This window comes from Electrophorus electricus, chromosome 9 (genome assembly GCF_041902795.1).
Source record: "Electrophorus electricus isolate QZ-2024a chromosome 9, ASM4190279v1, whole genome shotgun sequence".
In the NCBI taxonomy this organism is placed as follows: Eukaryota; Metazoa; Chordata; class Actinopteri; order Gymnotiformes; family Gymnotidae; genus Electrophorus; species Electrophorus electricus.
Window position 1 is genome coordinate 7,095,124 of NC_137505.1, and position 26,139 is coordinate 7,121,262.

Consider the following 26,139-nt stretch of genomic DNA (forward strand, 5'->3'; position numbering starts at 1 on the left):
AGAGAACAGAACCAGATGTCTTGATTGTTGTCGTGAGGGGACAAAATTCACGTCTGCACTTCGTGTCTGAAACTTAAAATTGCTTACAGTGTCTTGGATCTCAGAGGTTAGGGGTGACTACATGGTCTTCTGCTTTTGTCTGCCACGATTTCATGTTGTTTTTAGCGGACGGAGACACAAAGCAGCAGAGTACTCAAAATGTCAGAGTACAAGGAGAAAATCTTTGGTATGTGTGTCAAAATGTCAGAAACCAGTGGTGTGTCCGTGTTTGGTAGCCGTTAGTGACGTTCCGAATTCCTCAGGATGTCCCAATCTCCACCACGAAGTCATGAGCCAGCCAGCCAGCATTCTCAGTGCACAGCGCTCATGGTGAATAGGTAGACTGTCTGTAAAAAATCATTTTCTTCCCCCAGTGCTTTTTAAATCAACCTCCATTGTTTTAGCCTTTTGTTCGTCATTGGTGTTGGTGTTATGTCCTCCAGTTTTCTGAATCTTGTTTTAAATCGTGCTCCTCAGCCCACTGTGGTTTACGTTGTCTATAACCAGCTCATTCAGTTACACGGCCTACGGCTCAGGGCTTATCTGCTGGAATATCTTTCTGTTTTATCCCACGCCCTCGGATTAATCAAATATGTCAGTGCACACAGGGGCGGTGGTTTGTTTTTTTTTTTTTGCCAATATCTCACGCAGCATCCAGACTCCAGCGGTGGAAGGGGCCCGGCGTCGGGAAATCGGCCTGTGCCAGACACCTGTCATCTTGGCTTTGCTCTGGGAGCTGGGAAAACGGAATACAAGTGCTTGGATTCGTGAGTTGGTGGTTAGCCACATATAGTTATGACTAAAGCAGTATGCTGGGAAAGGCATATGATTCAAGTGTTTGGCCACAGGGACTCTCGCAGCGACACGTGCACATGCGCGTAGTGTCCTCTATCTGGAAGTTCCGATCTTTAACAGAACAGAGAACGTAAGATGTAGTGTCTCGCGGTGTGTGTGCCCCCCGAGCTATGTAAACATGCAGGCTTTGGAATCAGTCCTCTGAGTCTTTGCTGTGTCATAAAGCCACGTCAAGTAAACACAGTCCAAAGTCTCCAGCACTAAAGATACACCAGTCCATTAGTACGGAAAATAAGCACAATCCCAGGCCGTAAGATTTCCCTGTAGAGATCTCTGCACTCCGAGCACCCAGTGAGTCTGTAAGTTGTAATGCGTAGGTTATTAATTACCGCTCACTTGACACCGTATACCACCTGGTACATGTTTGCATTACGCTACCTGGCAACGTACTTTGATAACGCAGCTGAAATTGTTGGAGAATGGGACTGTGCCACGAAGTGCCAACCCACTCGGCCAGATCTGCCACATTTGCAGAGAGAACCGGCAGCTTCTCAGAAACACAGGCCGTCTGGGTGTGGAACCCACACTGGGAGGGCAGACAGCTGTGAAAGGGGATGTTTCCTACCATTGAGAGAGCCTGTGAATCACCTCTGTAAGCAGCGTTCTTCTCCAAGAGCACCACCGGGAGCTCAGCGCCTCTGACGGTGGTTTGGGTCACGTTTGGTCTGGGAGGATAGGGAAGAGGTGTGTGCCCCTCGCGGTCTCTCAGAACAGGCGGATGTGTCTCACTTGTCTTTCTGCCACTCTCCACTCGCCAAATAAGAGCGAGGCTTTCAGCTGCTCTTTAGTGTTCACTCACATCGCTGTGGGACTGAAGAAGCCTGAAGAAGACTCATCACGTCAATGTTAAAGGAGCTTTTTCATTTCTGATGTGGGCGAGTTATGTTACGGGAAACTTCAGTGCACTTTTCATGCGCCCGAATGCCAGCAGTTTCAGGATATCCATATGTGAGTTGTATAATGAAGCAAGGAATTCCCTCCCTCTAGTTCCCTCTAATTCTGTTGAAAGCCTCTACTGTTTGCTTAAAAAGAAACCAGTCCTGCCTCAGAGATACCAGTGTAAACCCTGCAAGGTCTTAGATCTCCAGAACCAGAGTTGGGCAGACATGGTGTACACCACGCATCAAAATGATTCGGTTCACATGATTATCTACTTAATGGCCTTCGGATTATGCCGTATGTAGTTCATTATGTTTTTGGTTTTTTCTGCCTAACAAATGCTGTTGATATTTCTGAAGGTTCAGGATGTCTTCCACAGACATTATATGCTCCACTCAGGTCTAAATCTTGTCAGCTTTCTTTATTTAGCAGGCCGAGTGACCGATGAAATTGGTTACTCCTCGTAACACTTGCCTGGCTGAATTATGTCCGATGCCACCTCGGAGCGAGAGCTCGGTTTACCAAAGACCTAAAAATGGCTGAAGCTAAAGACTTCGTCATTTATGAAGCGTCCTTGGACCATGAGCTGGGTCCCTTTTTTTTTAAATCGTTGAGGTTTTAAAGCCGCAACATTATTTACAGACCTGATCCTTTATCTCGCCATTATGCTCTTGTCTGATTTTTGTGGAATATCGGAGTCTAATAAACTGCAATGGCATTGTTGTTATTTTGTCTCCTCTTTTCCATTTGTCTGGTGGCGAATTCTGACCCGTGAGCTCCTGAGCGTCCTCACGGCAGGCCAGTCCATCTAAAGAGCCCTAAAGGTTTCAGGCCGGCCTTTCGGAGCGAGTCTCTGCTAGCTCACTCCGTCACGTGCTCGGAGAGCTACCCTGCGAGCTTTGCGTGCCGAAGAGCTTTGTCATTTTGTCCCGCTGCTCTTGGGATTTTCACACCTGACAATTGATCAGATATGAGAGTGCCTCTAAAGAGACGGTCCAAAATAGCGCCTCTGTTTGGTGAGGCAGGAAGATAACGACCAGTGGCCCATGAAAGGCAGCATTCTTGCGCTTACCTTAATGGTCACGCATGCCCTTGTTTTCCACAGCGGTCAGTAATGATTCATACTGAGCAGATGCTCATTGCTCAAGGCATGTGGAAAAGGTGATTCGGTGAGGTGGGTGGACTGCGACAGGATAGAACACAATACCGCCCGCATCATCTGCAGGAATCATCAACTGTTTGGCGATTGGACAAACCAGGCCCCTCCCTCTCTCATTGTTTTAGTGTGAGCCATCTCCCCCCCTTTATATCCCTCTGGAGTCCCCCACTCATATTTTTGCACATGCGCACTGACAGAATCCACACTATTCCGATGAGTGTGGATAACTCATCCCACAGAATGGGCTTGGCATGGGTTTTTGCATGTACTGCAAGTACAGCTGCCCTTCAGCAGGGAAAATACATCCGGGTCTGTCGAATTCTGTTTGAATTTCACAGTTCAGGGAGCACAAATGTTTGAAAGGAAGACATTGAGTTCTCCGCATTCCTTCGACATTTAAATATCTGTTTTGTGCTCCAGAGATAAAGAAGCATGAAAGGGTGTTTAAATGGAGCACTTTGTGGTGCAGGCCAGACGGCTCAATGTGGTCTTTGTGCATTTTATATCCAGAATCGAAGTGAAAAGACAGAATTCTCTCTGTTCGCATACGTCCATGGATACGGCCTGCCAGGATAAAGGCACCAGTTTTCTGCTTGTTCTCCACACCCAGAGACTTCATCAGACCAGCGTGTAGATCAGTGTGTAGGCGGAGTCGGTGGCATGTCATAGAATGTAGCTCACAAGAAACAGTACCTCTTACAAGGATGTAATTTCAGTCATATTAATTCAGTTCTGTTATAATTCATCTCTTATAATTATTCATTTTGCTCATTAATATTCATTGAGAAGCATTTAAGTGACCGAATCGGTTGGTGATTTAAGTCAGTGCGGATCTGGGTTTATGGTGGTGCTCACATAGTTTAGTGGAGACCAGTTGAAGTCAGCGTGTTCCACAGTGACTTGTGTCTAATGAAAAGTGTCCCCTCTAAAAGTGGCTTTGTTACAGAGTTTGTACCAAATAAAATATACAAGTTGTTTTACGCAGTAGATAGGAAAATCATCGTAAAGAAAATGTACTGAACCAACATTAGAGCAACCCCCTCCCACACACCCTCCACCTTCCAATTATGGGAATTGCTATGTTGCAAATGGAGTTGGGGTTCCCTCCTGGTTTGCCAGAGACATCATTTAAGTACGAACAGCTGCAAAGTAAACAGTGCTTATTAAGTGTTTAGCAAGAATTTAAATGCCGCAACAGCCTGACCTGTCCTGTCACAACTGTTACAGAGATGCTCTCAAATGCGCTCAGGGCAGGGGCTCGGGCAGGTTGGGGTGGGGTTCCGCCTCAGCGTCTCCATGGTGCAACACACCGTTCCGGACAACACACTTGGTTCGGTCGTATAAGCAATCCGTTAAGCTGAGAATGGAGAGAGCCAGTTTACTGTGCTGCTTACATCACGCACCAGATACGATCTGAAATGACGTTAAAAGAGTGGAACAGCCAGCTAATGACTGTGTGTTTGTCTTCTTTTCTTCCCCCAGGGCGGCAAGAAGTCCAGCGGGCCATGCGGGGGTCGAGACTGCAGCGGCGGGTGTCAGTGTTACCCTGAGAAGGGGGCCAGGGTAAGCGTCTCCGTCCTGGCGTCCCTCCGTCTCCGTGTCTGTCCTTCGTCCCTACGCGGACCTCCGCGCGTCCTCTGCCACAGCTTGTTGTTTCCCAGTATGAACGCTGGGAATGAAGACTGAGCCAAAGGAGAGGATGAGCACCCGTAAAGTCACAGTTACAGCACCACAAAACAAAAGAACGTGCCAAAAGCATATCGCCAAGAGTCAAACACCGGGTGGTTAAACTGTAACACGTGCTTGCCGGAATTTCTTGGCAAGCCTTTAACCTTAGAACCAGTTACAGCTTAGAACCATTTAAAGATCTCTGTCAGATCCCCCACGCGGACGTTGTAGCCATACAGGTCACAGATCAGTCATACGCAGTCGGTCTAGATCTCCATCTCGCACACCTGTTTTGGCTTGTTTCCATTTTCCAGCTGGTTCTGGCATGCCCCAGGTTCATTAGTTCAAATGAGAAGAAGATGGAGAGGAGTTTCAGAGGAGCTGGCGACGCGTTGCGAGAGCAAGCATATGAAAGCAGACTAAACACTGTGCCTTAATGAAATAATGGGGAAGGGCCCCCACTAACGAGCCCCCACTAATAGCCGCTAAGAGCTAGGAATCTGTCAGCGGAGGGTGTGCTGCCATGGTGAATTCGCTTTCAGCAGAGAGCAGCTGCACAGCCTCATAATGTCAATGGTATTTTCAACTTTGCACTCCAGAGCCATGCTGTGAAACACGTTCTGCCTTAAAGATATCGGGGCTTGATTCAAATTCTCGGTCTGGTCTCATTGATGAAGCCCAGCTAGGTTCAGCAGTGTCTTCATCCGGGGTGTGATTACGTGCTTCAGAGCCACAGTCGAATTAGTGAATGTCTATAACAAACTGCTCGAGATATAAGCACACAGTTTGCCGGATATATCTGGGACCTTTCGCCTGACGCGATGACAAGAAATTTCTTGTGTGCAGGCGGAAAGGGAGGAAACGCATTCCACAGTAAACATCAGGATACAGAGAGTCTCGTGAGCACGGGCCAAGTCTTCAGTGCTATCTGTCTTCTTGAACTGTATTGAAAAGGACAGGAAGGTCTGATTGATCGGTACCAAGGCCCAGAGGAATTTATTACAGCTACCATGAAATTTTGGGCATTGTCTATCTCAATACAGAATGTCCAGAGGACATGTTTCATCTAATGTCATTAAATGGGAAAATGTCGTGTATTTCCTCATGCTCTCTGGCTTACCGAGCGTCTCGCCTTAAAGAGGCGCTACGTGTGTAATCAGGTACGAAGCGATTGAAAGTATCTGCCCTTGATTCATTCACTGTTGCCTCCACATACGTCCAAAGTAGCAACAAAAGAATCCTGGGCATTTTTCTCTTCATGCTCCTGCTACGAGAAGGCCTTTCCCACGCAGACATGTGACTCACATGCTCAGTTTTCATTCCTTTTTTTTTTTAACTGAATACGTTTGAATAGTTTCCCTCTTGTGTGCAGTGTTTGTGTAAACCGTGCCTTGTGCATCTACCACTCTTGCGTAGTGTCTCTCGTCCTCCCGCCAAGGTCTACATCCTGTCCCTGGTGTTATGTGCCCGTCCATAAATATTGTCGTCAAGGAGAAACAGAGCCTCACAGATGTCTGCATGCATTTCATGTTCCCCCACCCCATTGGACCTCAGCTGTCTGGGCCTAACATGCACGAGAATGAGCAACTTTCAGTCATTACAGTGTCAGACTGGACAATCAAAGGGTGTGAGCTTTGTTTGCTGCCATATTGATCTCATATATAACAAATAGGTTTTAAAACACATTTACACATTTATGGCATGAAACAGGACAGCATGGTAAACTACAATAAATTCGATCAACGTGCAAGACTTGGGTGCGGGAGCACAACCACCCTTACCACAAGTTATGATTCATATTATTGGGGTGTTACAGGATATGTTTAATGCTGCCCTGCATTAAAAACTCTGTGGTTGTCCTGGCTGTGATACTGATTTAGTACATACCAATGATATCATTACAAGACAGGTAAATCCATGTGCTATAGGCATCAGATTCGATGTAGTGGCTCACGTGAATCACGTGGGGTTTCCTCTGCTCTGCAGCACGTCCCATAGCGCCAACAGCTGTTTGACATGCCTGATCAAATCTTGCATTTAAACGACTGTCATTCAACCGCAGAGGCTATTTACACATTCATCAGCTTTGCACTCACTAAAACCTCATCCAGTATTAAATGCAAAATCCAAAAGGCCTTGTTAACATGGCGATTGTGAAATGTTTACTGCAGACAAAGACAGAGGCAATATCGAAGAGTTTGGACCAAGCACGCCTGACTGTTTAGAAGAACTGTTAGTCCTGTGAGCTTGAGGTTATTCCCGGTGGGCAGCCAGTCATCTTGGGCTGGCCCGGGTTCACGCACCACCTCCTTTGGCTGTGATCCGTGCCGCGCGGACTGTGAAACGTGAGCATGGCTGGCAACGTCCACGCCATCCTGTGCAAATGAACAGCTGATCACCCAACCAAATAAACCTTAATGCCTTACAGTTAAAACAAATAGGCGGACATTTTCCAACATGTTTTGTTCGGCGTGCTGTTTAGTAAGGCTGAACGCGTAAAGCAACAATTTTTTTTTTCCTAGAGAAATGTTGTTTTTTCTCATGAGAAACTATTGGTGCGAGTAACTTCACTGTCCACCGAAGAGATGGGAGTCTGAGTTTGTGTTGCCAGGGAGATACAGCTCTCCAGAAGGCCACTAAGACACCGTAATGGCACATCAGTGCACATCCTCTCCACTCCAAATGTCTAAATGCAGATCAATAGTGGGCTTTGTGTTCTCTCAGACCCTTCCTGCTGTTCCTGAGAAAATGGGTGGGGCTCTCAGAACGGCGCTAAGGATAGAAGTTCTTTATTGGGCATTTTGGCCACCAGACAGTTCACAACATACTACGACATTTTAACACGAAACGCTTAGCGGATGAGAGGAAGACAGAGACCTGTTCTAACAGAGCAGACAGAACACGGTCGAGAAGAGGACAGATGTAGCAATTGAGTGCGTTTGTGTTTTGAAAAGGATAAATGTATGGCCTTATCTACCGTGGGAAAACTCTATAGTCCAGCTGGAACAGGAAATGACACACGAATGCACAGCACAATGAGCATTATCAGATCCCCGTTTGGCAAAATCACATACATGCCCTTCTTTCCATGCCCACAGACATGGCAAGAGATACTTGTATCCAAAGCTATTTCTGTGTTACAGGTCAATATGTTGAGTGTTCATTCCAAATCCCGACGCTATGGAATTCCACAAACATCTATGACTCTCAAGCAGAGGATGCAATGATTGACTGGAATGTTACTGTCTGGAGTCTCAAAGGAAAGATAAAGTGTACTTGCAGGCCTAACCCTGTCACCTTGTGGCTATGTTTACGTCAGCCTGGGTTCCTCTGTTTGGAAGCTGCTTTGCACTGTAACCGCTGGTCTGAGTGGAATATCCTCCAATTGTACCTGACATTTTCCAGACAGTTCTTTATGTTTACTGCCGCAGGGTTTTGACGTTAGATGTACTTTCAGATGTCAGACCTCAGTTAGTGGTTGAAAAGTCTGGCAAGTCTGTGTATCTCACACAGGAATTCTGTTCACAGTCCGCATGCCATGGTCTGCAGCTAGGGACCAGACCGGAACGGACAGCCCTGGGTATCAGTTAGCAGAGACAGGTTATGGAAAAGGCTGTCCAAACTTGTTATAGTCACTCAAATAGTAGATTGTGATTATAGGTTTCTGCAGACATTCCTTCCCTGGTGCTTAATTCTGTGTTGGGTTGGTGCGGGACGGAGATGTTTATGGAGAGTTTTGATCTTACCATTTTGTATGTTTTCACTTACACTGCATAAAGCTCAGATCTCTCAGTTCATCTAAATAGATGGAGGCTACATGGAGCTCAGACAGATCTGACACAAGAAGAGCATGCTTCTATGTGAGGTGCTTTTTTTTTTTTTTCCAAAACCAAAACCTCGTTAAACCTCATCAGAGGTCTTGCAAAGCAAGCTCATTAAACCTCCTCAAAGGACATACGAAATTCCTCATGTTGAATGCCTACATAGCTCCTTGCGAACCCTACAACATTCCTCATTCCCTTTCTCACTAGAGGAGACTAGCCTTTCTCAAACCATTACTGGATTTATCTAAGTAGGAAATTTCCCATCTGTGATCAGACTACATCACAGGTAAAGGACTGGGACATCCTTTATGGTCTTCTCTCAAACCATCTCCACACCGATCAGCTCAATTATAGGGATCGTAGGATGACATTTTCCAAATTAAACTTGGTGTCCGTTCTTTGGATGAGAGCAGCTCTCTATTCCTCGGCTGCACCACACCCCCCGGGTCTGCAGCTGGTTATAACCAGCTGTAGCATCTTTGAAGGTCCCTGCCAGACCCTTCAGAGCCTCTTTGGAGAACCGGCTGTGACGGGACAAGAGAGTCATTGTGTGCAGAAGATTACCGCGAGGCTACAACAAGCCGCAACTGGACATAAATAAGACCTCGAGAATCCCCCTCCACTCCCCCTCCAGAGACGGTTGTTTGTTTTTCAGTCTTGGGCAAATGACAGTTGACCTCAGATAGGAAGGACTTTTATCTTGTACGCTTAATGACTAGTTCAGGATGCAACATGTAAGCAGAAGAATTAAGTGTCAAAGGCCAGGGTTACTTCAGCGAGTTACTTCTAGCACACGTAACAACTCAGTTCCCTGGGTTGCTGAGTTACCGGTTATCTTATTATATATCAAAAAATAAAATGGTAACTTCATTTGAACGTGCTAATTTGAGACATTATTATCCCAACTTTTTCCAAGTAGCTTTTAAAATTCAGAGCGCTATTAAATATGTTGCTGCAATATGTACGTTTAGTCAGAGGTTTCCTCAAGTGCTAGAAGGTTGTGTGAGGTAACACACGGACACCTGGGGGCCTTCACAATGCTTCTTCACTCTGAGCTCACACTTCAGTTATGTGGTTTAAACAAACAAACAAAAAAAATACTACAATAGAATCTAAGAGGACATGAAGATTTGAGTCTTTTAGAGATGTTTTAAGGGAATTCATACTGTGATTCAGAGCATTTTGTGCCTGTAAAATCTGATTTTTATTATGAGAAAGGGTAATCAGATGAAGAAAGCTATCAGCTGAAACAACTAGAGCTCTCTCTGGATCACATTAATTCACAGAGGAGGGTACCTGCTGAGTGAGGAAGAGGTAGCCTCCTACTTAGCTCCTATGTCTTTCCCACATTGCCTGTTTTGATATGTTCCCCTTAGCCAGACCCCCAAAGCCCTTCTGGAGTCTCCAAACACATTTCTCCAACACGCCCATCTTCCGCACATGCTCTTACTCCTCATCTAAGGCAAATCTCATGCATACTTTGATGTCACTGGCAGTCTTATATGATGATTGGCTGCTCTTTAGTGGGCTTGGAACACTGGGATGGCTGTTCCTTAGCGTTTCCTAGAATAAGAGTCACAGTAATGATGCTTATAGTAATAACAGAGGTTCCATTTTCTGTTAATTCCACTTTGCTGTACCCGTGTTTTCACATTTGGCTTCACGCACTCTTTCACGTATCGGTGGACTGTATTTTATCACGATTCCTTCATCTACACTGACACTTTTGCTCGGTGGTGTTTCGCATATGTTGCGTCTTCCCACGGTGCCGACGTGTACTGCTGCAGGTCTCGGTTGCTGTGTTTCTTTGTATTTAACATAATTAGTGTTGTGTCTGTATAATGGGCACTCCAAGTGTTTCCTGCAGGTCTGTCAAATGGCCTTTCACATGTCCAGAGGCTCAGAGTGTTTGTGGGGAGCATGACCGCTACACCTGGTTCACCCACGTTATCCGTATGTTCCACGTCAAATTCTCTCAGGGGTCAAACCTAAACCTGTTACTCTCAAAATCACATTTATTCAGGCGCTGAATAACGGTGTGACAGGCACAGATCTTCACCAGGAAGAATTGATGAAACTAGCTAATCTGTTGCTGGTTCTGTGCGCTGCGCTCCTTAATCTGTAATTTGGTCAGAATAATGTTGGACAGAACCATCACTGATCTCCAGAGCTCCAGTGGCCAGCGTGGCCAGATCGGTCATTAATCCGCCCACGTTTGGACCTCTGCCCCGATTGGCTGGCTGACCTGCTAATGCGCAAAGACTTTGGCATGCCGGTCCCAGCTGGGCTAGGGTTAGGGTTTAGGTTAGTGTCATGGAAAGACACTTTTTCCATGAGAAAGAGGGGCCTTTCGCCTCGCTGACTGGACTGGACACAAGTATATTACTGGTATCATAGCGTGAGGTAATATTACTGCTTCCAGTATTAAATTATACTTTACCCACAGGTGCAGTTTGTATCGCATTACATGTGATTACTTGTTTCCATTAAGGAAATTAGATTTTTGACTATGACAGACGGTGTTAATCCTTGCGAGTTAGGATATAATGGTACAGTAAACGTCTTAATTAGTTGTTGAGTTCTCATGCTCATGTTATAGAGCTATCATCTTCATTGCCTAGACAGCTGTGCCATATCTGTTCTCAGCGCTGGACCTCAGACACTTCATTCCTGAATTCTGAGGCAACCACGCAGGTGTCTGGCTCCAAAGACCTCTGGGATACGGCAGGCACGCAGCCAGGCCTCCGCCACACACATGTTGATACGCGCACACACAAACACACACACACACACACATACAAAGCACACATGCATACACAGGTCAAGGGGATTTGTACACATAAATACAGACACATACCCAAACTCATGCACTCACACTCACACGTTCACACAGTTTCCTGGTACATCGGTGTGGGGTCAATATTCTTTTATGGGACATCTGTGATCCGTGTTTCTCCTTCCAACAGTTACACTTTGACTTGCTTCAACTTTATTTTCATGTCCTGCAGTCCTTCCCAGGCCCAAGCACCTTTGTCTGTGCCTGAGGCGTGTGTGTGCGCACGCGCACGCGCCTGTGTGCCGGGTGATAACACGCGAGTCTGGGCTAATACAGCCAAGCATAAATATATACAAACACAGCAGCATGAACACGGGCCTCGCAGTGGAACCAATGTGTCCCGAACAGAAAGACCCGCGCTGTGCTGCCAGACACAGGCATCTGTGCCTTCCACCTCCACAGTGCAGGTCCGAGACGTTCCCCCTGGCACAACCGTGCCCGGCCGCTCGGAGAAAGGCCAGTGTGACTCTGATGGCTTTTGTCCCAGATTTGCACGCTTGGGTTTTTTTTCGCCGTCCACACGAGTCCTGCTAAAGACACTGCGGGGTAGCCTGCATGCTGTCCGTCTGTCCCCTGGCAGTGGGATAGAGCCATTTCACTCTCTTCAGCTCTTCGGCGCTGATGCTCTTTGTCACTTGTCAGAAAAGAATCCGATAAATGTATTTTGCGTTGATCATATTTTTAACAACACCACCAACAAATCTAATTTGCATTGCCTTAGACATATATAAACAAACACAGATTCAAAGCGAACTGCAATAATAATGTGTTTTGTCTTTTTTGCAATTATGATTGTGCAGTAAGCAATAATGACTGTGTTTTGATGAGAAAATTTGAGAGATTTGAGAGATAATCCTAAAAAAAAAGAGAAACCCAAAGGCTGGGTCACGTTTTTGGAAAATACCAACAGTCCCATGAAATACCAACAGTCCCATGAGAATCAAATGCAGACTTTTCCAGAGCAGGCCAGTGTGATGCAGGAGGCATGTGCGTACCCAGCCTCCAGATGTTGGCGGTGTTGTTTTATTGTTGGGGATGTTGATCTGGCGCATATGTCCAGCTAGGTCCGCTGTGGGTCAAAGTCACGTCTGCCAGTCGCTCGGCCCCCTGGGCACGCTGCTCTCTGCAGATGTTGACCTAACAAAATTAGACATACGAAACCCGAGACACCGCTGTGCCACTTTACTGGCGTGTTTGAAGTTGAAATGGAGACGCAGACAGTGGTTTTTAGGTCAAAACAAGTACTACAGATGCTGTAAAATACACTGAATGAATGAATGAATTTAAAAAAAATATATATATATATATATAAAGTCTCCTTTCCGCAGAGACACTTCACTGATCTCCATAGTCTGCCATCCCTCACCCGTGCTGGTGGAATACATCACTGCTCACGTGATGTCATGTGCATACCTCACATATGAATATAGACACATCTCGCTCCTGTAACTGCTACAGTAATTCTATTCGCTCTTGAAATTTCATTTTGAGATGTCCTTCTATAACCACTGCCCCCAGACTGGGTTATTTTTCCCTGTCTCCCTGTGCAGTATGTGTGCCACTATGTCACAGCATCTTCGGGATCTTATCTAGCGCGTTGCAAAGCCAAGGATGCTTTATAGTCAATACAGAGATTTGGCATTCAGTCACACACCGGTGATCTCCTTTACAGGTTTAGATGTTTACCTGTCAGAAGGAACTTTTTTAAAAATGGAATATCTGCTGAGATTCCCTCAGCGGGAACAATTGCCAGAAGGAAGACACCCATGCAGCACCCCGTCATCCTTCCCTCGCTCATTGTTTTTTCCTTCATAGATTCCAGCCTTCCCAAATGAGAGATATCCATTGCTGAGTCAACATTCCCTTCCCTGTTCCTTCCGACTGCGCTGCTGCAGCATAAATACTATGTGGGAAGGAATCCCGAGCGTGGAAATCGCAGGACCGAGGGCCAGGGACATGTGCGGTGCCTCGGTGTGGGAAATCCCCCCCAGAGCTGCCCATGAGTTTGGACTGTCACATTTCACAAGGACCGGAAATATGCGACGACCAAACTGCACCGGCCAAACTGGAGCTCAGATTGGAAGCGAGTGTTAAATAGCCTTCCTCCTCCCAGCTGGGGTCCATGCTATAAACATGGCCCACATGGACGGAAGGGCCCTTCCACGTGATCCCACTTTACAAGGCTTGCGACAGGTGCGTCAGGCAGCTGTGCAACACCTTGACGGATGTTAAAGAATCTTAAAAAAATAAATAGACCCAAATAGATGATGTGGAAATTGAGGCGGGGGGTTCGCAGCCTCGAGTCAGCAAGGACGCGGTCTCACGGGGCTTGACGTCCGACCCCAACTGTCCGTCAAGAGTCCATTTGAATCAGAACCAGCAGATCTTTCCCATCGCCTGTATCAACACAGCCACGGGTTCAATGCCCAAGAATGTTAATCTGTTTGTTTATCTGCAGAGGTCATGTCTTTGCCATATTTCCCATAATTCCATAAAGTTATGGAACTTCTCTTTTAAACCTGCCCATGGGAGAAGCTTCGCCTATACTAGATTCGAGATTAATGCTGTGTTTTACATGGCAGACATGCTGTTTGTGCAAAGCCTTCTGTTTCAAAACACAGCCTACTGCAGTTCCAAAATAATTCTGTGGCCCTTTCAGTCTTAAGGGAAAAAAACATGCCACAAGAGCTGCTGTGTTGGTGTATGAGATGCGTTTGTAAGCTCCTGTCAGAGTGTGTTGCAGGGGTCTGCTGATAACTGTGAGAGCTGTCTGCTGTTTCGAGCTGCTTTTGAAAACTGCGTGGACTTGACCAGCGATGAATATGGCTGCATATATGTGACTGTATACAGGTCATGTATACAGAGGGTGTTGCCGTGTGGGTGGTGGTGTATATACAGGATCGAATATGGCTGTATTTGGGGTGTGTGTGTGTGTGTGTGTGTTTGACTGCCTGCCCATTTGTTAGCCTGGGCACGAACTGTCTCTTCACACACTCTCACACGTGCATCTCTGGACTTTGTCACACTCTATTTCTCCAACGCGCTCTCTTTTGCTCTCCATTTCTGGCGCATTTCTGTTTCTTGGCACCCGGCTCATCGCCTTAGCAGCCGTAGCTGGAGTTCTCCTTTTAAAGACAAAGCCGCGGAGCTGGACACAGCTCTCGCCATCATCTCAGCATCGACTCATCGCCGCGGCAGCTCTCGTTAAGGGCATGCGGAGGGCGGATGGCCGCATCCCTTCACACACGGTCACTTGTCTCACCAGGTCACACGCTCACCCAGCGTGACCCTGACGATGGGCTCTTTGAAGCTGTGAGCCGTTTCCTGGGAGTAAATTGTTGAATCGGTTGAAGTATTGAGCATTGGTTCTTACGCCTGAAGCAATCGAGATGTTTCTCCCTCTCTCTCTGTAGACACGTCCAATGGTTAAATAATGAAAATTGGCAAATTATAGAAATGGGCTGAAAGTTATAGCTTAGTTTACACATCCCCCATCTCACTGTGTGAATCAGGTGCGTCTGATATATACAGAGCCCATATAAAGAGAACATTATCACATACTGTTGGAATCACATTAAGGAGAAGTCTCGAAACATGATCTCTCTCTGTCTCCCTCTGTCTCCAAACATGCTCTCTCTCTGTCTCCCTCTGTTTGGAAGCATGCCCTCTCTCTGTCTCCCTCTGTTTGGAAGCATGCTCTCTCTCTGTCTCCAAACATGCTCTCTCTCTGTCTCCCTCTGTTTGGAAGCATGCGCTCTCTCTGTCTCCCTCTGTCTCGAAACATGCTCTCTCTCTGTCTCCCTCTGTCTCGAAACATGCTCTCTCTCTGTCTCCCTCTGTTTGGAAGCATGCCCTCTCTCTGTCTCCCTCTGTTTGGAAGCATGCTCTCTCTCTGTCTCAAAACATGCTCTCTCTCTGTCTCCCTCTGTCTCGAAACATGCTCTCTCTCTGTCTCCCTCTGTTTGGAAGCATGCCCTCTCTCTGTCTCAATCTGTTTGGAAGCATGCCCTTACTCTCGGTCCCCTTCTGGTTCCCATTTTTGTCTTGCGACAGTGGTCTTTGTGCTCAGGCTGGAATGGGGGCGTGTGACAAGCACGTAGATCTGCTCCGGGTCTCAGCTCCACTGTTATGACTCCCAGCACCGCGGTTCGGAACTCCGCCCTGGAACAGAGCACTATACTGGAATGTTCACGGACTCTCGGCATGTAATTCAGCATGATTTGTCACATCTGTTGTAATCCGTTACAGGGTGATGTAGAAATATTCGAGGAGGATTAATCCTGCCTGAAGTCGATTGAACCAGATTTATCCAGCTTGTTCCAGTATAATGTAAAATAATTCTGCGCTCAGTGTTTTTTATATTTCCTCATATTTTATTCTTAAAATTCTAATCCTGTAAGTCCACCAGACGACTTAATGATATCATCAGGTGATGCGCTACTTGCCGGATCTGAAGCTCGAGGTCATCGCTGTGGCCGTTTTGTGTGTGTGTGTGTGTGTGTGTGCCCAGGTGCGGTTCGGTACCTCGATACAGTGGTGTAACTGGTGTGAAACATTATATCTGAGCCCCGTGTGCATCCTCCAGAGCTGATCCATAGAGGTTCCTGGTTGCAGCTGCACCAGCTGGTCGGGAATAAGAGAGAGCCACTGAAGCGCGTTCTTAATCTTTTTCCTTTTTTCCTCTTTGCCATAAATTCCTGGAGAGTGATGTAATGGAAGAAGAGCAGGAAGCTGCTGTCTGGCAACCCAGGGTGAGTGGGGTCGGGTTTAACCCCTCTGCCCGACAGGACGGCGGCCATGAGAGGAGCTCGGAAAAGTCGGCCCAGAAAGGACGGCGCTGACGTGAACAGGGAATGAGGGCGCGAGGCAAAAAAAAAAGAAAACAGGGTGGATGAGGCGACAGGAGAGAGATCAGGAATGTGAGAGGAAACAGGAAATGGCCCGGCACTGCGGGCACCCCCGGGCTAAAGCACAGTGCCCTGTGAGGCCTCCTCCTCACGGTATTACACTCCCTCCTGCTTAGAGTGTTTCTCCAGCTGGGATTTGACTAATAACCTGTTTCCTCATCAGGATTCCGTTTGTACTTTTTCGAGGCGCTAAGTGCTCGAGCGAGCAGCCTTGGCTCCTTGGCTCCTTTGCTCTGGCGCGCAGAGTTGCCTGGTTCTCTGCCCTCCTGCTGACACCGGGGGTCATAGGGCACGCCTGTGTCCGCATCGCGCTTGCTGTGCATTCCTCCTCCATGTCCTCCCTTTCTCTCTCTCTCCGGCTTATCCTTCTCTTCGGCTGAGACTGGGGGAAGGCCTTGGTGTGCCTGCCAATCAGGAGCTGAGGTGTGACTCCAAGAGCGTAAACATGCTTCGTCTGTATCCCTTAAAAACAGCTCGCTGTTACGACCAGACGATACCCGATATCTTTCACATCAGCATTTGTATGAGGTCACGAGCGTCTGTGAAGTGGGGTCACACGCTAACAGATCAGCTCTGATCTCTAAACGGTGACTAGCGCCAGAAATATTTTCTCTCATGCACGTGCCTGTGTGTGTATGCGTGCATGCCTGTGTGTGCGCGTGCGTCTCACCCCGCGTAGATCTTATTAACCAACGTTCCTCAGAACTGTGCCGGCCCTGAAACGCAAACACCACGGTACGGTATACCAGCCCTGCCTGCATAAACACATCAGTGACCAGGCCTAAGCTTGCTGTGGCCGTGCGGGGACGCCGTTCTGCTGTGTGCAGGGGTGCCCCACCCACACGAGAACACACCGTCACTCCTCCGGTGAAACTACAGACTTCACACGAGAACACACACCATCACTCCATTGGCAGAACAGTACCGACTTGCGGAGTGTGGGCCCACTCAGCCGCGTTTGCCGACATCGACAGCCATGTGCCATCTGTTGTAAGGTATTCTGTGTTCGAGTTGGGCCTGATGGTGAATTGTTCTTCTCCCTCCCTCCGCTCTGTCGTTCTCTCCACCCTTTCACCCTCTTTTCTTGAGGTGTGCCAAAGGCCGAGGCAGGAGGTGTGTGAGGAAGCACCGAGTCATGACCCAGGGCACACCATCAATGGGCCGCTGGTCACTGACCTCCCAGCCAATGTCAATTCTCTGTCCCATGGTTAGCCTTTTGAGTTCTGAAAGACTTTAACGACACGCACACATTTATATATTTAGTTCACTCCATGCTAGGCTCACCCTGTGTCTGACTGTGTGGAACTGGCAAACACAAATTTAGCAGCTGTTTTGTATGGTAGCAAAAGGGGCCAGTGGTTGGACAACACACCTGCCTCGCCCCGCGTTGTGCTCAGCGGTATTACTCAAATATTACTCAAATACTTGTCAAACGTACAAGGTTGCGTCGCCATGGCTTTTAGGTTAAAGGTCACAGCACACATAATGAAAGTTTCCAAGAGAGGCAGATGTGTGTAAATGTGTGTTTGCAAACTCATTTCCCCAACCCTATTATAAACTCTAACTGTAGATGCCTTGAGGACCTTCTGGTGCCGTGCACAGATTGTTCCCCATCGTTCAGTCCTTCATCAGTGGTCATCTTCAGAACATGAGGTCGGGAGTGTTTGGCTGGCCGACTGTGCTCGATACAGCAGTGATACTGGCACGCAAAACCACAACAGTCCCACGTCAGCGTTAACGACACTATAATGCAGTCGTAATCCCTGAGATATGTGATGCCGCTGCCAAAAACTGTCCAGCGATGAATGGGTCAATGGTCACTGACAAACTGCGCGTGCTGACCAATCTGCTACAGTCCGTAACTGTTAACACACATTATATCACACGTTTAATATCACGTTAAAACAGCAAACAGTTGGAGAGAAGGTTTGCATTCTACGTGCCCAGTCTGCGACAGACCACCCAGGGTTGGCTCTGAGTTTTAAACCATGTTTGCATGCTTCCTCTGCGCATAAATATGTGATTCAGATTTAATATTAACTGGTTTCTACTAAAGCACCCTCTACATCTTGTAACCAAAGGCCACCAACTGTATGAGTAGTTTTGATGACATAAACATCTCCCTGGGAGTTATTGTAATTCATTTCCCTTTTTCTTGGGAAAAGCCTCACATATTTAGATCTGCATCTGGGTGTGACTGTAGTATCCGTAGGCTGTGCTGGCTGTAAGCCCACAGTGAACAGATGCAGGGTTTTTGCGCAAGACCCAGACCTGATCAGAACCAGAGCAGAGTCCTTTATCAGAGAAGAGGGTTCCATCACAAGTCCCAACACACATACCCCACCCCCATCTGTCTATACCTCACAGATATACCCCACGCCAGCCCTGAGGACAGCATGCTTGTTTACCAAGGATCTTTTCATTGGATGTCTGTTCTACTTAAGCTTCAGCACTGTGACTTTTGTGCCAGTCCTCGTCATTGGTTACTTCTCATCTGGCCATGACCTCCCAAACCGCTACGATCGCGTCTGCACCTTTACATCCAGAGTTCTCCCTGTCTCTCACCAGAGCCTTCAGTATCAACCCCTCATCCTCATTCCCATGATGCTCCTGCCCTGAGGCGAGTGACCCTCTCTGTCTAGCTGCAGAGGTACGCTCTCAGGCTGTGGGAGAGACGTGATTAGAAGCCTTTCAGAGCAGAGCTCACAGACGCGTGAACATCCCCCTGCTTTACTCTCGGGAGTCTTATTCTTATTTTATTATAATTATAAAGAGGCTGTCACGTCCTCCTGCGTCATTTAACACTCTCTTACGCTCTTGTACAAGCAGGGAGAGGCGCCTGCATTCTGATATACACTGTGCTCTAACCTGAGGAAGGAACGAGACAGAGAACGATGCAGGGGTGATGTGGAGCTGTTGAGGAGAGGAGAACACCTGTTTTGGTTTGAACAGGTCACCGTAGCAACCGTACGTTTTAAGGAAGTAAAGCCTGAGCAGGATTTCTTATCTTTTTTTAAATTTGAACTGAAAGCGTCCCACATTTCAGAAGAAACCAACAGCTCAGCAACAGCAGCTCTGAACATTGTGTGTGTGTGTGGGAGTATGGGTGTGTGTGTGTGTGTGGGGGGGGGGGGAGTATGGGTGTATCTGTGTGTGTGTGTGTGTGTGTGTGTGTGTGTGTGGGAGTATGGGTGTATCTGTGTGTGTGGGCAATGTGAGTGAGTGTTTGTGTGTGTGTGGGGGGGGGAAGGTATGAGTGTGTGTGTGTGTGTGTGTGTGTGTGTGTGTGGGAGTATGGGTGTATCTGTGTGTGTGTGGGCAATGTGAGTGAGTGTTTGTGTGTGTGTGTGTGGGGGGGGAGGGTATGAGTGTGTGTGTGTGTGTGTGTGTGTGTGTGCGTGTGTGTGTGTGTGGGGGGGAGGGTGTGTGTGTGTGTGTGTGTGTGTGTGTGTGTGTGTGTGTGCGTGTGTGTGTATGTGTGTGTGTGTAGGGGGGGGAGGGTATGAGTGTGTGTGTGGGGGGGGAGGGTATGAGTGTGTGTGTGTGTGTGTGTGTGTGTGTGTGAGTGTGAGTGTGTGTGTGTGTGTGTGTGGGGGAGGGTATGAGTGTGTGTGTGTGTGTGTGTGTGTGTGAGTGTGAGTGTGAGTGTGTGTGTGTGTGAGGGTGTGTGTGAGTGTGTGTGTGTGTGTGTGTGTGTGTGTGTGTGTGTGTGTGTGTGTGTGTGTGTGTGTGTGTGTGTGTAGAAGCAGATAGGAGACTGTTTGAAATGTGTATTTGTGATATCATAGTCCCAGGCTATCACAGCCCTTTATCAGAGAAGTGAGCTACTTCAGTTCCATCACACGGCCAAGTGCAATTCCCAACACACTTGGTCTTAAATCCACCAGATGGAAGCGTAGAGCATGAATAATGCATGTGGAGATGTTGCCATCTAGTGATCACATGTAGTCAATTTCATCCAGAGGGGAACCTTAGCTTAATGAAAATTGAATAGTCAGCATGTGATAAATGACACAATATAGAATGTGCTTCTTTTTTGTTGTGATGTATTTTCTACGAGGTCTGGATAAAGTCTTATAGGCCGTTTTAAACCCCTTTCTGCCCATAAGGTGAGTCCATATTCGCTGCATGTCACAGACGAAAATAATTCAGGTTCAGTAGGTAAAAATCCACCTCCAGATTTTGTTCAGGATCTGGTCACTTGCTCAAGCTGACACGGAACCATAGCAGGACTTTTATTTTATGAACCTGAGTTTTTACACTCCTGTCACCTACCACGCCATGCCGTGCTACGCCCTCTTAAAGCTCACGTTCAGCACACATACATGGTGTAATGTAGACATCGACCTCGGTGCCACATGCTTCTTTATCTCCATTACAGGGTCAGCCAGGTCCTCTTGGGCCCCAGGGCCACAGAGGGCCCCCAGGACGCCCAGGCGAACACGGCCTGCAAGGCCACATAGGACAGAAGGGAGACGCAGGCACGCCAGGGAACACAGGGCCTAAAGGATCTGTGGTAAGGAACCTCAACCTGTTTTGCCCTTTGATTGGGAATTCATGCTAAATCGTTCTAATTCACCAGTAACCAACACTAATGTAAAGCCTTGCTGGTTTTTTTCCGACATCAATTTAAAAAATATGTATGCTGACTGTAACTGAGTGAAATGTAATGAATTGTAATGTTTAAAACATCAAATGTTTGGGGTTTTTTTCTGTTTTTTGAGCAATGATCTGAATGTCTCTGACTTTTCTATAGGGAATGACAGGAGTTCCAGGGTTTTCAGGAACAGACGGCATTCCAGTAAGTGGGAATTGGTTTGGTAATGGAAGTTTTAACCCACAAATGCATTCTCACATGCTCAAACTCTAGCCATTGAACAGGTGGCGCACTCCAAAGGTAAAAAGCTCCCCCTCTCTCTGTGGGTTAAGCTGTTCTCTGCAGCTTCTCTGAGCTAAACTCTCACACACAGGGACACCCGGGACAGCCAGGCTCTCGGGGAAAACCAGGTGCTGACGGCTGTAACGGAACCCATGGAGATCCTGGAACGCCGGGCCGCTACGGACACGACGGCAGACACGGAGTGGAGGTGTGCCGAGTACACACTGTAACCTTTCTCACAGGAAAACAACTGAGAACGAACTTCCCAAGTCATGAAGCTGCAACCCCAAACTCTCCTTTATATCACATTCACAGTGATGCTTCATGTTCTCTCTGTCTCTTTGGGACGGTTTCTGTATCTCTCTCTCTCTCTCTCTCTCTCTCTCTCTCTCTGTATGTCTCTACAGGGTGAACCAGGCAGGAAGGGTGAGAAGGGAGACAACCTGGACATTTCTGTCTACATGGAGAGATTTCGGGTGAGAAAGATTCGAATCAGACAGTCATGTGAGGCTGTATGCATGAACAGCCCAAAGTTGCCTCTTACGTTGGCCACGGTCCATAATAACAGAACAATACCGAAAGTTGCAAACTGCCATTGTTTTATGAGCTGTGCCCACTGCGAGAAGCTCAGTTCGGCCCCTTATGTAATGCGTTCTTCTGCTTCACCCTGCTGTCTGCATACAGGGAGATCCAGGACATCCAGGATTTCCAGGAGACCCTGTGAGTTCAGCAGTATCCTAATCCCCTCGGGCGTATTAAGGTTATGCTCAAAAGTGTCTGTTAAATATTGTGGGCTTTTTTTGTCCAACAAGGGCCCTCCTGGACAGCCAGGTTATCCAGGAAGGATTGGACTTCATGGTCCTAAAGTGAGTACTGTATGCTTACTCACCCTCTCATACACTCCACACGTCACACATCATCCTCAACTTATATTTTCCACTACAGGGATCAAAGGGACTTCCTGGACCCCAAGGACCAAAGGTAGAATCAGTACCATTAAACTAAACTATAGTTTCTTCAAAACTCCTTTTCTTTTCAATCTCATCGCTGTCTCCTCTTCGCAGGGCAGTCCCCCTCTGGTCTTGAAAGGAGAAAAAGGACAAACTGTAAGACAAATATCCCCCCCCCCCCCCCTTTATGTCTGTCAGCAAATTCTAGATCCGAATTTTACATGAAATGTCTTTCTTTCTGAACTCACCTCTGCTGCAATATTTGTTTTAACCACCAGGGGGAGAGTGGAGAACCAGGGCCACCAGGAAACTCTACTGAGCAATACCAAGGACCGCCTAAACCGGTCAGGTCACAGTTGGACACGTTTCTCTGTAGAGTTGAAATAAAATGAATATGTTTCGTGCATTTTGTATTTATTGCCTTAATGGATTGGCAAAAAAAATAAATAAATGAAGATTGCACAATTTTCCCCCTTATCCTGAATGTCGGATTAGGCTTAATAATGTAATGGCACTCTGTGCTTCCCGCCACAGGGTCAGAAGGGTCAGAAGGGCGTGAAGGGTGAAGCAGGAGTACAGGTATGTCGCCCCTGCCTGCTGTTGGTCACCTGCTCCTGTCTCGGCCCTCCGACTGCCGCGAAATTGTCATCATTGCTGTTATTGTATGCACCTTTCATACACAAAATGCAGCCGAGAGCGCTTGACATTAAATATAAATGTAAAGATATCTACGCTGAAATGATATTTCTGTATCACAATTAAGAGTTATATAAGAACTAAAAGAATCGGAACATTAGTGTAGGAGCAAAAGACGTTTTCCACGTTCTGCCAGGCAGTCAGAGATTCTTGGTCATATTTTATTTTAAAATAAGTCAAAGAGTTATAAAATATCAACCTTAATTTTCCCCAGTTCATTAAAGTAATGGTTTTTCCACCGTTGTCATGTTTCTCCCTTTACATCATTCATGTGTATATTTTTTTTGCAGGGGTATCTGTCCACCAAAGCAGAGGCAGGACTTCCAGGCTTTACAGGGGAACGGGTAAACATTAATAATTCCCTTTTAATTCTTTGGGGAAAATGTAAGTAATTCATAATAATTCTTTAAAGATTCACTTCAATAATCTCATTTTACTAATAGGGAAGCCCTGGACGAGACGGGAGAACAGGACCTAAGGTACGACGTTTATGTGGGGGGTAGGGGGATCTGATCCAGTACAAAGCTGGTGAGGTACCTAACCACTCTCTCTCTCCCTCCACCGCACCCCTGGCAGGGAGATGCGGGTTTGCCGGGTGTCCCAGCACCGCCGAGCCGTAAGGTACATGTCATCGTTGGGCACTCGCTCCACCGTGATGCCGTTATATGCGAGAACGTTTCAGAGAATCGGCGCTCGGCGAAACACTGACACGTGCTGATGTGTGAATAATTCCTTAGGGGGAGCCGGGAGAGCCGGGAGATCTGATCGATACGCCGCCGGGCTGGACTGGAGGTATTGGAATTAAATGGAATATTACCGTGTCTCTGCTGTCTTAGACTAGAAAGCAGTCTATCTGCATATGAAGGTTTTCTCGCGATAGTTTAACTTTCTGTTGTTTTCGTCACTCTTTGATTTCTGAAGCAGGTCCTCCAGGCCCTATAGGGGAACGTGGACTACCAGGGAGTTCTGGCCCCCTGGGGCCTAAAGGACCCCCAGGTCCCCCGGGGCCCAGTGCTAAGGAACAGCAATCAGGTGTGTGGAGGTTTTGCTGGCCTGACCTAACTCCCACCTAACCTCTCAACTGCCATACAAAACTATCCCATGTGTCTCAATGCACAGATTGGTTCGGACCTAAAGGATCTGATGGACTGAAGGGTCATAAGGGAGAAGTTGGGGAGCCTGGAATTCCAGCCATACATCCTGGGCCTCCTGGCTTCGATGGGCAACAAGGAATAATTGGACCTCCTGGACCCAAGGGAACATGTGAGAGCGCCTCTCCCTGGGCGGATGACAGCCTGGAGCAGCACTGATGCCACCGTGTGCTGTGGTGTGCGTGTACCTACCTGTGTCTCGTTATAACTGTGGCACTTTGTGCCCAATGTGGGTGTGTCTGGCCGCAGGTGATGAGCTCTGTGAAGGCCCTAAAGGAACACGCGGTCGACCGGGAAGCGCAGGTGCAAAAGGTCAGAAAGGTAAGGCCGACAGCACCGGCAAGCGTCATCCCCTTCTCCGATTCGCCACGGCCGATCGGCCGCCGAAGGCCTGACGCGTCCACGGCACCGGTCCCTGCAGAATCTGTCTTGATCCAACCACGTCTCTTCATCACGTTAAATGGACGCTGCTCCTTAGCCAAAAGCCATACTGCGTCCTCTTGCGGATTTAGCGGCCTTTCGTCACATGTCGTGCAGCTAACATCGAACGGTGGCGTGTTTCTCTCTGGCTAGGCGAGCACGGTCTGTGTGAATGCAGAGAGGTCCACTCCCCACCGGGACCCCCTGGTGAAGCAGGGCTTCCCGGGCAGCCCGGCATGGCGGGCGAGTGGGGTCAGCAAGGTGACCAGGGCGACCCAGGACACTCGGGCGTCACCGGGCTGCCGGTTAGTAACTAGCCGTATATTTCGGATAAAACATGGATCCCACAGATAAGTCAATACAGAAACGTATTTCCAACCATTTGACATGGGTGGTAAATCTAACCAAAACCTGTTTACGTAGGGTTTTCCAGGACCTGTGGGGAAGCCTGGAGATAAGGGTGCCAAAGGAGAAGGAAAGGAAGTTACAGAGAAAGGTGCCCTTTTTTCATGAAACGTTACGATTTTACTTACCGGAAAGGAAAGGAAAGTTATCTTATTCTCACCATGGGTTTTTGTGTGTGTGTGTGTGTGTGTGTGTGTGTGTGTGTGTGTTCAACAGGTACATCAGGGGTTCCAGGAGATCCAGGTTTTCGTGGGGGACAGGGCGACCAAGGCGGACCTGGGCTAAGCGGGGAAAACGGGATTCCTGGAGTTTCTGGGCTACCCGTAAGATCTTTATTTCCAGTTCCCGGGGTGAACGTGCACCAATAATAATGATGAACTTCATGATATCAGTGAAATTTGATTCATAATGAATTTAGATTTTTTAATATTTTTATTTAAACATGACAGTGTTTGTGTGAAAACAACAACACCAAAAAAGGAGCTTTCATCCTCAAAATGATACCATTTTGCACGCTCACTGTGTCGAGTGCTCAGTGAGTAGGTGAGGCATGGCATGGGCCGGCTGCTGTGCTCTGTTCTGTCACGCTGACGGGGTTTGTGCAGGGTGTGGGACCAGTTGGTGAGCCTGGGCAGAGGGGCTTCCCAGGCAGACGCGGCTTGCCAGGGTTGGTCGGACAGCGTGGAGAACCTGGCCGTGTGATCGCAGCGCTCAAAGGTGTAAAGGGCCTTCCTGGCGATCCAGGCATAAGCGGTTATGACGGAAATCCAGGCCTGCCGGGAATCCCAGGTACTGAGCTCCCTTTATTTAGTCCAACTGTTGGTGTCGTATTTAAGCTTTAAACTTTAAGGCAGGCTAAAGATACAGGTTTTCGTATTAATCGTGATCTTTGTTTGGTCAATCCAAAGTTAATTTTTAAAATCTCAAGATCGATCACTTCGAATATAAGCATTTTCTTAATTAATATGGGTACATTTTTGTAGTTAATATGGAGAAGTCTGTAGTTAATATCGGTATATTTGCATAGTTAATATGGGTACATTTGCATAGTTAATATGGGTACATTTGCATAGTTAATATGGGTACATTTAGGCTACATGCACCCCCACCCCACCTACCCCAATATGAACCATTTAAACATCAAACAATAATGTTCCATAAATTAGGTTCTAAATGAAGCGCTTTTAGAAAACCTAATCCTAAACAGAATCGATATCGAATCAAATCAGGACCTTGTAAATCAGATCAGGACCTTGTAAATCAGATCTGAGATGGTTGCCTATGCTCAGTTCTGTTTAATTACATTTGATCTTTACTTCTCTTGCTCATTTCTTCCTTTATTTCTTCATGTTTCTGTCTTGTCACTCTACATTAAAATGTTCTCATTACTTTAAAGAATCATGGCTTCTGCAAGCACTTCAGTTCTGTGACACTGTAAAGACAATTGGACTAAGCGCAGCCCTTAACCTTC

At 47.3% G+C, this 26,139-nt stretch overlaps 1 protein-coding gene across 5 annotated transcripts in view; it reads left to right on the top strand.

The window, feature by feature from the left end:
* Positions 1–26,139, top strand: part of col4a2 (collagen, type IV, alpha 2) — a 56,466-nt gene that overhangs the window by 18,268 nt on the left and 12,059 nt on the right. For 4 of the 5 annotated variants that reach the window (XM_027024409.3, XM_027024412.3, XM_027024410.3 and 1 more), the window contains exons 4-25: positions 4,415–4,495; positions 20,549–20,683; positions 20,924–20,968; positions 21,138–21,254; positions 21,454–21,522; positions 21,731–21,766; positions 21,859–21,912; positions 21,992–22,027; positions 22,111–22,152; positions 22,275–22,340; positions 22,531–22,575; positions 22,983–23,036; positions 23,136–23,171; positions 23,269–23,313; positions 23,430–23,484; positions 23,614–23,724; positions 23,812–23,955; positions 24,093–24,164; positions 24,417–24,568; positions 24,687–24,759; positions 24,885–24,991; positions 25,274–25,457. In XM_027024409.3, coding sequence (XP_026880210.2) covers positions 4,415–4,495; positions 20,549–20,683; positions 20,924–20,968; positions 21,138–21,254; positions 21,454–21,522; positions 21,731–21,766; positions 21,859–21,912; positions 21,992–22,027; positions 22,111–22,152; positions 22,275–22,340; positions 22,531–22,575; positions 22,983–23,036; positions 23,136–23,171; positions 23,269–23,313; positions 23,430–23,484; positions 23,614–23,724; positions 23,812–23,955; positions 24,093–24,164; positions 24,417–24,568; positions 24,687–24,759; positions 24,885–24,991; positions 25,274–25,457 — 1,759 coding nt within the window. The remainder of the gene's footprint in view (positions 1–4,414; positions 4,496–20,548; positions 20,684–20,923; positions 20,969–21,137; positions 21,255–21,453; positions 21,523–21,730; positions 21,767–21,858; positions 21,913–21,991; positions 22,028–22,110; positions 22,153–22,274; positions 22,341–22,530; positions 22,576–22,982; positions 23,037–23,135; positions 23,172–23,268; positions 23,314–23,429; positions 23,485–23,613; positions 23,725–23,811; positions 23,956–24,092; positions 24,165–24,416; positions 24,569–24,686; positions 24,760–24,884; positions 24,992–25,273; positions 25,458–26,139) is intronic. The other variant, XM_027024411.3, reaches the window with a different exon arrangement.